This window comes from Chrysochloris asiatica, unplaced genomic scaffold (genome assembly GCF_000296735.1).
Source record: "Chrysochloris asiatica unplaced genomic scaffold, ChrAsi1.0 scaffold00303, whole genome shotgun sequence".
NCBI lineage: Eukaryota > Metazoa > Chordata > Mammalia > Afrosoricida > Chrysochloridae > Chrysochloris > Chrysochloris asiatica.
This window is the reverse complement of record NW_006408821.1, coordinates 216161-229470: the sequence shown is the minus strand read 5'-3', so window position 1 is coordinate 229470 and position 13310 is coordinate 216161. Positions and strand designations below refer to the sequence as shown.

General features: G+C 38.7%; 1 protein-coding gene across 1 annotated transcript in view; it reads right to left on the bottom strand.

Moving 5' to 3' along the window:
• UBA6 (ubiquitin-like modifier activating enzyme 6) overlaps positions 1 to 13310 on the bottom strand; it is a 144894-nt gene that overhangs the window by 77374 nt on the left and 54210 nt on the right. Inside the window, exon 10 of the mRNA XM_006874816.1 lies at positions 179 to 282. Within this exon, the coding sequence (XP_006874878.1) occupies positions 179 to 282 (104 nt within the window). The remainder of the gene's footprint in view (positions 1 to 178; positions 283 to 13310) is intronic.

Genomic DNA, 13310 nt, shown 5'->3' with positions numbered 1-13310 from the left:
CCCGACGTTGCCGGGCCACCACCTGCTCTAAGGTGACCAAGCAGGATCACTATGCTGAGGTTCAATCCAGTTCTTAGGGGATCTTACTCTCTAGCAAGGGTAGCAAATTAGTAGCTACTCAGTGCTCACTTTTGAGAAAAGAAGTATTTTTTTTTTACAGCAGAAAATAAATACTTACAAAGCAAAATATTTTAGGAGTCTTAACTTGGATAGCTATGCCTCCATGTAAATATGGTTCCAGATCTGTAGTATCACCAATATGAAAAGAAAATGGTGACAGAACTGAAAAACAAAACAAAACAAAACCATTACATAGTGATAAAATATTTAAATTAGAAGATTCATTATAACAAAGATGTTAATTGTTTGTAATTTAGGAAACGATGAAGAACCCAATAGAAATAGTTTTTATGGAAGGAAGGCTAAATGTGGAGAGTTAAGACAACTTTTTCCATGTAAACTTTATTGTTATTGTTAGCTGCTATCAAGTTGGCTGACTCATTGCCGCTGTATGCACAGCAGAACAGAATGTTGCCTGGCCCAGAAAACTTATGAAACAAAAATAGTAAAGAAAATTTGGGGTAGGGGTGAAAGCAATGAAGAAATGCTTGTTATTAGATACAAACCTTCACTAATTAACATATGGTACTGACCCAGGATTTGGTAAGGTGCAGGGTCTGAGAAAAAGAGGAAGACCCCCAGTGAGATGGACTGGCAAAATGACAGCATCAATGGGCTCAAGCGCGGCAATAATTGTGAGGTTGGCCCAGGACCAGGCAGTGTTTCGTTCTGTTGTGCAGAAGGTTGCTATGAGTCGTTACTGACTTGATGGCACTTACAACAACTGACCCATGAATAGACAGGGAAAGGGACTTGGTTAAATAATTCAGAAATAGATTCAAGTACATACTGAAAACTAATAAAGGTGGAACCTTAAAGCAGTGAGAAAAGGACATATTAGTCAATAAATCTTTAAGGAGAACAAAAAGACATCTGAAATATATTCCAAATTAGTCAAAGCTTTAAATGTTAAAAAGGATCACAGACATTTTCTATTATCTGGAGATTAATTTCTTTAAAACCCTGGAGTAAAGACACCACTCCCAGAGCCAACGTTTTAAGTTGCCAAGTTTTACTGCTGGGATCAATTTTGGGCTTCCCCTGAGGCAGGAGGTTCCTTAACCACAGCCACTGGCAAGATGAAGGCCACACACTGAGTGTCCAGCCACCCAACTACAGGATGCCTTGTACCCACAGCGTGGGCACCAGAGGGTGGATCTTGGCTAGCATCAAGCGACTGCACTTGCTGGGGGCTTTGCTATTCTTTCACTCGGACCTGAGGAAGATGAACTGGCAGCTCCCCATCCCCTCTATTAAGCATTCAGTTACCCTGCAAGGACTTGTTTTGGAGTTCCCACTGATGTCAGGGAAGGATGTAATACCCCTTTTTGACCCCAGCTCAGTTGGGTGGACATCTATTTTTGCCAACCTGACCTTTTCTCCATGATTCTGCAGTGTGGAAATGGTTCAGAAAAGATGTGGAACTAGGGGGTACTGCAGAGTCAGGCTGTCTCTAGAGGTCAGCTGTCTCTAGAGATGGCCCATCTGGCGAGGGCCCTATGGGAGCTCAGTCAAAAAGGAAAATGTTGAGGAAGTATGACTGTTAATGAAGCCAAAGAGAAATTAAAAGAGGCATCATCAACTTTCTTGATTACAGACAGTTCACATTCAGATTACCTACTAACATTATCTGTTAAATCATTAAGAGGTCCAACAAATATATGAATGGAATACAAGATAGGAAATTCAGAACAGATTCAATCACATTTGTCAAGTCCAAGTTTAAACGATTTGACAGTGGGGCTCATTTAATCAACTATTATGCTCAGATATGCAAGAGTGAGAGGACGGGCATGGGTTCCACCTGGGGAATGCCATTACCAAAAATACTGAAAGATTATTTGGAAGGATATAAATTTCAGGTGTATGTGATTTTCTTTATATAGGCTTCATCTTGAGTATATGTGAATGCAGCTATGTAATAGAGAATCAAAATTTGAGTGACTGCTCTGGTAACCATAAGGAATTTTTTTCTAATAACAGCTGAACTTAATTTAATTTAAGTTAATGAAGAGTTATCAAGATATTTAAAGTTCCCCCATATATTTTATGGAGCTACACATTGTGCTGCTTACTGCAAGTTCAGCTCTTTGAATCCACCAGTAACTCCACAAGAGAATGAGGCTTTCTGCTCCTGTAAAGGTTTACAGCCTCTGAAATGCTATATAGAGTCACTATGAGTCAAAACCAACTCAATGGCACACAACTACCACCACCACTGCAACCACCACCATATATTTTATACCTGAATGATGCTTCCTTCCCTAAGGATGACCAAGATCAGATAATCAATCCTTTTAAATTACAAATATATGTTTCAAGTGATGGCTGTAGGAGCATTTTATCTGAGTAACACTTTGCCTTTCTGTGGTTCCTTTCCTTTAGCTATAAGGTCTTAGTGCTGACAGCAGGTTAGTTTGCATTCTTATGTACCTAGGAGTTTTGTTACACAGATTGTACTTATGAGTATTTATCCTTCATTTTATGCATTTAACAAAATCAACCAAAAAAAAAAAAAAAAACAAGACTGAAATTCTGTATTTGACTTTTTACTACATGTATAAATGAGTACTAATCCATTTAAAGGGAGCCTTATTTCAGATATACTTCAATCTGGTGCCAACAGAAAGGACTCCCTCTTTTCCTTGAAGGCTAAAGAAAAGAATGTCACATGATACAGGTACAAAACCAACAAAGCATAGACATTTCACCCTGTTGATGTAGCTGTATTCCAACCTGCTGACATACCCAAAATAGGAAAAATATTTGCAACTCATATAATATTAGAAAAAAGCAGAAATGACATATGGCTTATATAAAGGAAAAAGAAATAATTCAGTAACAATAAAGAAACAACAGTGAAAAATCATCGATGAGAAAAAAGCTAATTAAAATTATATGGTGGTACCATTTTTCATCTGAAGAACAGATTTTATATATTAAACACTAAAGCCCGAAGACCAGAAGAGTTGTGGGATGACATCAAGAAGATCATACATGAAAAACCAAAAAGTCATAAACGAGACAGACGAAAAAGGTCACAATGGATGTCAGAAGAGACACTGGAACTTGGTCTCTAGAGCAGAGATGATAAAGCAAATGGAAAAAAATGATGAGGTACAAGAAATGAACAAAAAATTTCAAAGATCAGCTCGAGAAGATAAAGCCAAATATTACAACAAAATGTACAAAAATCTGGAATAAGAAAGCCAAAAAGGAAGAACACGGTCAGCATTACTCAAGCTGGGGAAACTGAAGAAAAAAGGCAAGCCTCGACTTTGATTATTGAAGGATTCTCTGGGCAAATAATTGAATGATGCAGACAGCATCAAGAGAAGATGGAAGGAATACACAGAGACACTGTACCAAAAGGAAATGATTAATGTTCAACGGTTTCAAAAGGTAGCATTTGATCAAGAGCCATTGATACAGAAGGAGGAAGTTCAAAGTGCATTGAAGGAACTGACAAAGAACAAGGCACCAGGAATTGATGAAATAAAAATTGAAATCTTTCAAGAAAGTGAAGCGGCTCAGGAGGCAGTCACTCATCTCTGCCAAGAAATTTGAAAGACAACTATCTGGCCAACTGATTGGAAGAGATCCGTATTTGTGCCCATTCCAAAGAGAGGTGACCCAACAGAATGCGGAAATCATTGGACAATCTCTTTGATATCCCATGCAAGTAAAGTTTTACTAAAGTATTACAATCATACATTGACAGAGAACTTCCAGAGGTTCAAGCCGGATTGAGAAGAGTCCATGGAACGAAGGATTTCATTGCTGATGTCCAATGGATCTTGGCTGAAATCAGAGAATATCGGAAAGATATTTATCTGTGCTTTATTGGCTATGAAAAGGCTTTCGATTATGTGGATGATGACAAGCTATGGACAACATTGCGAAGTCTGAGTATACCGGAACACTTAATTGTGCTCATGAGAAATCTGTACCTGGTCCAAGAGGCAGTTGTTCAAACAGAACATAAGAATGCTGGATGGTTTAAAATTAAGAAAGGTGTGCGACAAGGTTATATTCTTTCACCATACTTACTCTACCTGTATGCTGAGCAAATAATCCAAGAAACTGGGTTCCACTAAGAAAAATGTGGCATCAGGATTGGGGAAAGATTCATTAACAACCTGCGATATGCAGATGATACAACCTTGCTTGCTGAAAGTGAAGAGGACTTAAAAAACATTTACTGATGAAGATCAAAGAGCACACAGCTTTTGGTATGGATTACATCACAATGTAAAGAAAATAAAAATCCCCACCACTGGACCAATAAACAACATTCTTATTAACGGAAAAAAGATTGAAGTTGTCAAGGACTTCATTCTTCTTGGATCAACTAGCAACACTCATGGAAGCAGCAATCAAGAGATCAAATGATGTAGTGCATTAGGCAAATCTGTTGCATAAGACCTTTTTAAAGTGTTGAAGAGAAAAATGTCAGCATGAGGACTAAGGTGCACCTGACCCAAGACATGGTATTTTCAATAACCTCATATGCATGCAAAAGCTGGACAGTGAATAAGACGACAGGAGAAGAATTGATGCTTTTGAGTTATGGTGTTGGAGGAGAATATGGAAAGTGCCATGGGCTGCCAAAAGAACCAATACATCCATTTTGGAAGAAGTGCAGCCAGAGTGCTCCTTGAAGGCCACAGTGGTCAAATTTCGTCTCTTACACTTTGGACATATTGTCAGGAGGGACAAGTCGCGGGAGAAGGATATCATGTTTGGCAAGGGGGAGGGTCACAGAAAAAGAGGCAGACCCCCAATGAGATGGAGTGACCAAGTGGCAGCATCAATGGATTCAAGCGTGGCAACAGCAGTGAGGTTGGCCCAGGATGAAGCAGTGTTTTGTTCTACTGTGCATAAGGTCACTATGAGTCAGTACTGACTCGATGGCACTTAACAACAACAACCATTTTTCAAACAGGTATTCTGTTGATGAAAAGGCAAAAATCAGCATTATGTATAATAAATTGCCAACTTCTGGAAAGGCATGCAAAAATCCAGAAAGGGTGCACATGAAAACCAAACATTGTAGTTACTGGTGGTGAATGAGTGAGAATTTAGGCAATGAGAGTCAAGGATGGCCAGAAAACTTTTTATTAAACATTGAACCCTTTCTTGTTTTTGAGCTTATTTACTTATTCAAAAAAATTAAATAATTACACAGAAACAAAAAAGCTAGTAACTCTCCATTCCCCACCACTAGTCTAAGTATTACGTATTAGAGAGAAACATCAGCAGGTTACATGTAGCAGGTTACTCATGGGAAACAGATTTCCAAAGAGTTTCCAGACTAAGACAGATTAGGTAGAAGGACTTGGAAATCCATTTCTGAAAAACACACACAAAAAAAACCAAAACTGGCCACTTTAAAACTTATGACTAGCAATGGAACATTGTATGATAAAGCGACAGATGATAAGCCCCTCAGGCATGAAGGCACTCAAAATACAACTAGGATAGAACTGTTTCCTCAAAATAGATTGACTTGAATGAAGTGGATGCAGCAAAGTTTTAGGAATTTTCATTTGCTAATCAATCAATACTCGAAATGAGAATAAACAGCTGCAAATATCCATTAACAATCAGAATATCGAATGTAAGAAATATGAATCTAAGAAAATTGGAAGTCTACAAAAATGAAATTATACTTGTAAAGATAGATATCTTAGGCACTATTGTTGTTGTTATGTGCTGTGGAGCTGGTTCTGACTCATAGCAACCCTGTACAGGGTTTCCAAGGCTGTAAATCTTTATGGGAGTAGAAAGCCTCATCTTTCTCCTGCGGAACAGCTGGTAGTTTCAAATTGCTGACCTGGTGGTTCGCAGCCTGATTCGTAACCACTAGTAGGCTGAAATGTATTCGACATTTTGAATCAGATAATCATATGGTGTACTATGATGGGAATCACAAATTGAAGTGGAAAGGCATTGCATTCATTATTAAAAAGAATATTTCAAGATCTATCCTGAAATACAATGCTGCTAGTGATAAGATACTATCCATATGTCTGCAAGGAAAAGACCAGTTAATACAACTATTATTCAAATTTACCCAGCAACTATTAAAACCAAGGAAGAAGGAATTGAAGATATTTATCAACTTTTGAAGTCTTAAATTTTCAAACATGCATTGAGAATTACTGATAAATGGAATGCAGAAGTTGGAAAACATGTTCTTGGTGATAGAAACAATGCTGGAGACTGCATGACAGAATTGTGCAAGAGTAACAACTATTCATTGCAAAAACCATTTTCAACAACATAAAGGTCATTAAAAAGGCAGGAAATAGAGAAATGACCAGAATTTATATCAGAATGACTCTGAAACTTCCTCTTCCATGTAGAGAAGCTAAAGCAACTAGAAAAATGATGAAACAAAAGAGGTGAACAGACAGTTTCAAAGTTCACCTCAAGAAGACAAAGTATAAAGAAAAGTGCAAAGACCTGGAGTTAGAAAACCAACACGATAGCGTTTCTCAAGCTGAAAGAACTGAAGAAAATATTCAAGCCTTGAGGTGCTATACTGTAGTATTCTATAAAATGGCAGACCACTCATCTGTCAGTTTGTCATACTGTGGTGGCTCCCATGTTGCTATGATGCTGGAAGTCATGCCACCGGTACTTTAAATATGTGCAGGTAGGTACACCCATGGTGGGCAGGTTTCAGTTGAGCTTCAAACTAGGAAAAAGAAGAGGCAGGCTACTTCTATATGTTTAGCCACTGAAAACCTTATGAACAGCAGTAGAACATGGTAAAATAGTACCAGAAGACTTGAATAATTAAATATGAACAATAGCTAAAGAATATTGTGAGAGACAGTGCCAGAAGATGGAGTCCCTTAGGTTGTAAGGCAAATAAAATATGACTAACAACAAATTAAAGTGACTGTGACATGAATAGGGCAAATCTTTTGGGACCTTCATTTGCTGATGGGACACAACACAAAATGACAAACAGCTGTAAACATCTATTAATAAACTGAATATGAAATGTACCAAGTTGTCACTGATGAAATGGAATGCATAAGATTGATATCCTAGGGATCAGTGAGCTGAAAAAAACTGGTATTGGTCATTCTGAATCTGACAATCACATGTTTTACTATGCTGGGAATGACAAACAGAAGATGAATGTTAACACTTTCATCATCCAAAATAAAATTTCAATATCTATCTTGAAGTGTAATGCTGCGTGTGCTAGGATAATATTCATATGCTTACAAAGAGGACCAGTTAATACCACTATTATTCCAATTTACCTACCAAATACCACTGTTATTCAAATTTATACACCAACCAGTACAACCAGTGATGATGCAATTTAAGAATTCCACCAATTTCTTCAGTCTGAAATCAATGAAATATGCAATCAAGATGTAATGATATTTACTGGTGGCTGGAATGCAAAGTCTGGAAACTAAGAGGAAGGATCAGTAATCGGAAATTATGGTCTTGGTGAGAGACAAACTATGCTGCGGATTCCATGACGGAACTTTGCAAGCCAACGACTTATTCATTAAAACACCTTTTAAAAACAACATAAAAAACACATCAAATGGAATACACAGAAATTACACTAGGTCTTTGGAAAGACAGGGAAAAAGCTCCATTACCATCAGCCAAAACAAGGCCAGGGGCCGACTGTGAGACAGGCCATCAATTGCTCATATGAAAGCTCAGGCTGACGCTGAAGAAAATTAAAACAACTCCACAAGACCCAAAATCTGACCTTGAACACATCCCACCTGGATTTAGGGATCATCTCTAGAAGAGATTTGATGCAGTAGACATTAATAATGTAAGACCAGAAGAGTTGTGGGATGAAATCAAGAACATCATTCAAGAAAACAGCTAAAGGTCATTAAGAAGACAATAAAGAAACTTGTTCTCCAGCACAGAGTTGTTAAAGCAAATGGGAGGAATGAGGAAGTCAAGGGGCCGAAAAGAAAAATTTAAAGGGTAGCTCAAGAAGACAAAATCAAGAATGACAATGAAATGTGCAAAGACCTGGGGTTAGAAAGCTAAAATGGAGTAACACACACAATATTTCTCAAACTGAAAGAACTGAAGAAAAAATTCAAGCCTCAACTTGCAATATTGAAAGATTTATAAGAAAAATATTGAAAGATGCAGAAAGCATCAAAAGTAAATGGAAAGAATGCAAACTCACTGTATCCAAAAGAAACGGATGATGTTAAACCACAGCAAGAGATACTATGTGATCAAGAGCTAATGATACTCAAGGAAGGAGTGCAAGTTGCAGTAAAAGTATTGGAAAAATCAGGCCCTGAGAATTGATAGACTCCAAATTGAAATCTTTCAACAAACTGATGCTGCAGCACTGATGCAGTCATCAATTCCAGGAAATTTAGAAGACAGATATCTAGTCAACTGATTGAAAGACATTCATACTTGTGACCATTCAAAAGAGATGTGACCCAACGAAATGCAGAAATCATCAGACGGTATCATTAATATCACATGAAAGTAAAATTTTGATAAAAATATTTTTTAAAAAAAGGCTACAACAGTACATTAATAGGGAACTGCCACAGATTCAAGTCTGATTCAGACAATGAGGTGAACTAGGGATATCATTGGCTGAGATCAGAGAATACCAGAAAAATGTGCTTTAATAATTATGCAAAGACTTTCAACTGTGTGGATTATAACAAGCTATGAAACAACATTGCGAGAATGAGTATTCCAGAACACTTAATTAATAAGTGCTCATCAGGAACCTGTGCATAGACCAAGAGGTATTCGTTCAAAGAGAACAAAGCGACATGAATGGTTTAAAATTAGTAAAGGTGTGTGCCAGGATGGTATTTTTTCACCATATTTAATCTGTATGCTGAGCAAATTATCCGAGAAGCTGGATTATATGAAGAACGCAGCATCAGGATTGGAGGAAGACTCATTTAACAACCTGCAATATGCAGTTGATACAACCTTGCTTGCTGAAAGCAAAGAGGACTGAAAATATTTATCATGAAGATTAAAGAACACCACCTTCAGTATGGGTTGCATATTAACGTAAAGGAAAAAAAATCCTCACCCACTGGACCAGTGGATAACATAAAAGGAGAAAAGACAGAAGTTGTCAAAGACTTCATTTTGCCTGCATCCACAGCAGTCCAGAAATTAAACAAGGCACAGCTTAGACAAACCTGCCATACAAGATCTCTTTAAACTGTTCAAGAATACAGAAGTCAGTATGATGACTAAGGTGTTCCTCACCCAACCATAGAAGAATTGATGCAGTTGAGTTACAGTGTTGCCAGAAAAACAAAGAAATCTGTTTTGGAAAAAGTACAACCAGAATGCTCCTTAAAAGCCAGGATAGCCAGATTTTGTGTCTCAAACTTTGGATAGATTATCAAGAGGGATCTTGGAGAAGGATATTATGCTTGGTAAAGTGGAGGCTCAGTGAACAAAAGGAATATTCACAATGAGACAGACAGACACAGAGGCAGAAGCAACAAGCTCACTATTACCGACAATTGTTAGGATGGTATAGTGCCGGACAGTTTTTCATTCTTTTGTGCATAAGGTTGTTATGAGCCAGGAACGGACTCAAGGGCACCTAACAGCAACAACAATTGGCAGACTATTGAATAATGCAGGAAGTATCAAAAGAAGATGGAAGAAGAACAAACAAGATGGCTGATCAGGTGGAAGTACAGTGAAGTGCTCCATCAGCAACAACACAGAATACTGGACCAAGCAGGCTCAGAGGATGGTGCCAGGACTCAGAACCACATATAAATGAATATTTAGAAGGTGGGAAGGCTTACAGCTAGGGGAATTTGCAGCAGAACCAAGAAATCCAGTACTTTCTAATCCAGGATGCTCAGCTACTCTCAGAGGCGCCATCTTGGGTAAGACCAAGCAGGGAAAGGATCAGAGCAGCCATGGATGCCTGACAGAACTGCAGAGATAAAAGCGTGGACATTCTTTTTTCTTTTTTTTTTTTCTATCTGTTCATTGCTCTCTCGCTGTCTGTGTACTTCCATTCATGTGACTAGAGGGGGTGTCTGAGCGAGTGGACAACCCACCCCCAGAGGGTACTACTACACATACACACAGATCTCCTCAAATTTTAAATAGACAATTTTCACTTAAAACCAAATGGAGCAGAACGGCCACAGCTGGCCCTGAACTGTTTATCACTAGGACAAAGGCCTGAACGTGGATTGTGGAGCAGGACAGGCAGACTAAAAACGAAATACGCTGAAAATTAAATCCTGAATTACATCATAACGACCAACAGTGGCATCCTGAAATTTCTCAGGAAGAAGCATAAAAAAGGAAGCCCATCTCCTGATCACATCTGCCTGGAGGCAATCAGGAAGCATAAAAAATACCAAAATCCAAACCCATCTAAGTATTAAGGCCACAGCTAACTCCTGAAATATGCCCAAAAAATAGAAGCAGATGACTATATCAGCACATGTCCAGAAACGAGATAAAGTGACTGAGGCAAATGAGCTGGAAGCAGACCTACTTAAAGATACAGAGGCATTGGAAATGCCTAAGAAGGAATTCAGAAAAATGATTATAAAACGTATCAAAACACTATAAAATGGAGTTGAGAAAAATAAGGAAGAAGTCAGGAAAGTGCAACAGGAACAATCAAGTAAGATAGATACAGCACTGGAAACAATTCAAAACCTACAGAAAGAGATCCAAATGATTAATAACAGAATATCAGAAATGGACAATACAATGAAAGGGTAAAGGAGAACAACTGAAGAGTCAGAAGCCAGAACTAGTGAGCTAGAAGATAAATCTCTCAACACTATTAAGATAGAAGAGCAAGCACAATATTGTATTAAAAAAATCTGGAGAAGGTGTAAGATCCATGTTGGACAAGATAAAGAGGAATAAATTAAGAATTATCAGCATTCCAGAACAGGAAGAATCACAGAAGTCCACAGAGGAGATAATTGAAGACTTGCTGGAAGAAAATTTTCCTAACATCCTGAAAAGCAAAAAGATAAGCATTCAAGAAGCTCAATGAACCCCAGGAAGGATAGGCTCTAAAAGTAAATCACCAAGACATATCATAATCAAGGTCTCTAAATTCAAAGATAAGTACAGAATCCTGAAGGCAGCTACGGAAAAGAGAAGTGTAACATACAAAGGCAAGTAAACAGATTAAGCTCGGACCTCTCAACAGAAACTATGCAGACAAGAAGGCAATGGAGACACATATATAAAATCCTGAAAGATAAAACAAAAACAAAACTGCCAACCAAGGATCCTCTACCCAGCAAAGCTGTCACTCAAATACGATGGTGTAATAAAAACATCCTAAAGGGAGTTCTGTGGCCTGAGAACCAACAACAGAAGAAAATAACCAGAGATTGACGTTCATGGCAGCATCACCCTGAACTCAATCGACAAATGAAACAGTCGAGAACAGAATAAAAGTATAAGAACAGAATCTGGGAGGTCAGTCTATGATCAAAACAACTACAATGTGAAAGAAGGTAAAAACAGGGAACAGAGTTACAGGTGGTCATAAGGTCAGGTAGATTACAGGATAAAATACACTGTCATAAATGGAGGGAAGATTTAATGGAATATAAGATAACCACAACAGTGGGGTTGGGGTTGGGGTTTTAGTTCGGGTGTTGGGAAGGCCAATACAAGAAGGGGAAGGAGGTGGAAGAACAAGATAGATACGGGAACACTGAGACAGGTTTACATGGCCTCAGTGGGACAGAGGTAAATAGTGATGCATGCTCATCTTTGGAACAACAGAGCTATGTGATACAGGGATCCAGGCATAGTTTGAAGAGGGGAAATAATACTAAGATGCTTGACTGTTTTATGAATATCTGTTTCTCTTGCCTACTACTGTAAAGTAGACACTTGAGTGGGATAGAAAGGAATGTTGGGAAACATGATTAGAGAAAACCTGTAAGCCTGTCTTCAGCCTATAACTGATTGGAATACCTAAAAGGGGTTCTATAACTTGCCCAGTGAAATAGGCCTCCTGTGGAGTCTTAGCAGAGTATAGGACCTTAGGTGGACTCTTGAGCACCATCCAGAACCCTCTGAAGTGGGACATGCCCACTAGAAAGGACAAGCAGACCAGCCTGGAAAAGCCAGAGCAACAGAAGATACATCTTCAAAGAAAGATTAGGAAAAACCCCAAACAAATATGCCAGCATGACTGGCTACCACAGGAACAAGCCAGCTATTCACCAGGAAGCCATCAAGGCAAGCAATCAAGATCCTTCAGGACAGGGAGAACAAACAAGATGGCGGATTGGGTGGAAGTGTAGTAAAGAGCTCAGCCAGCAACAACACAGAATACCCGACCAAGCAGGCTCAGGGGCTGATCCCAGAACTCGGAACCACATATAAAGGAATATTTAGAAGGTTGGAAGGCTTATAGCTGGGGGAATTTGTGGCAGAAGCAAAAAATCCATTGCTTTCTAGTTCGGGATGCTCAGCTGCTCCAGGAGCTGCCATCTTGGGTGAGACCAAGCAGGGGACGGATCGGAGTGGTCATAGATGCCTGGCAGAACAGCAGAGATAAAGGAGTGGACATTCTTTTCTTTTGGTATCTTTTCATTGATCCCTTGCTGTCTGCATACCTCCATTCTGGCGACTGTAGGGGTGCCTGATCTAGTGGGCACCCCAGGCCCATCCTCGGAGGGTTCTACTACGCATGCACACAGATCTCCTTGAAATTTAAAGAGACAGTTTCAAATTAAAACCAATCAGCCACAGCCGGCCCTGAATTGTTTAGAACTAGAAAAAAGGCCTGAATGGGGACTGTGGAGCGGGACAAGCAAAAAAGGAAATAAGTCGAAAATTAAATCCTAAGTTATATCAAAACAACCAACAGTGGCATCTTAAAATTTCTCAAGAAGAAGAGTGAAAAGGAAAGCCCATTTCCTGATCATACCTACCTGGAAGCAATCAGAAAGCATAAAAAATACCAAAAAAATACCCATCAAAGTATTAAGGCCACAGATCACCCCTGAAGATGCCAAAAAAAACAGAAGCAGATGACCATATCTGCACATGTCCAGAAACCAGATAAAGTGACTGGGCAGGCTTTGGAAATGCCTGAGAAGGAATTCAGAAAAATGATTATAAAATGTATCAAAACACTATACAATGGAGTTGAGAAAAATAAGGAAGAA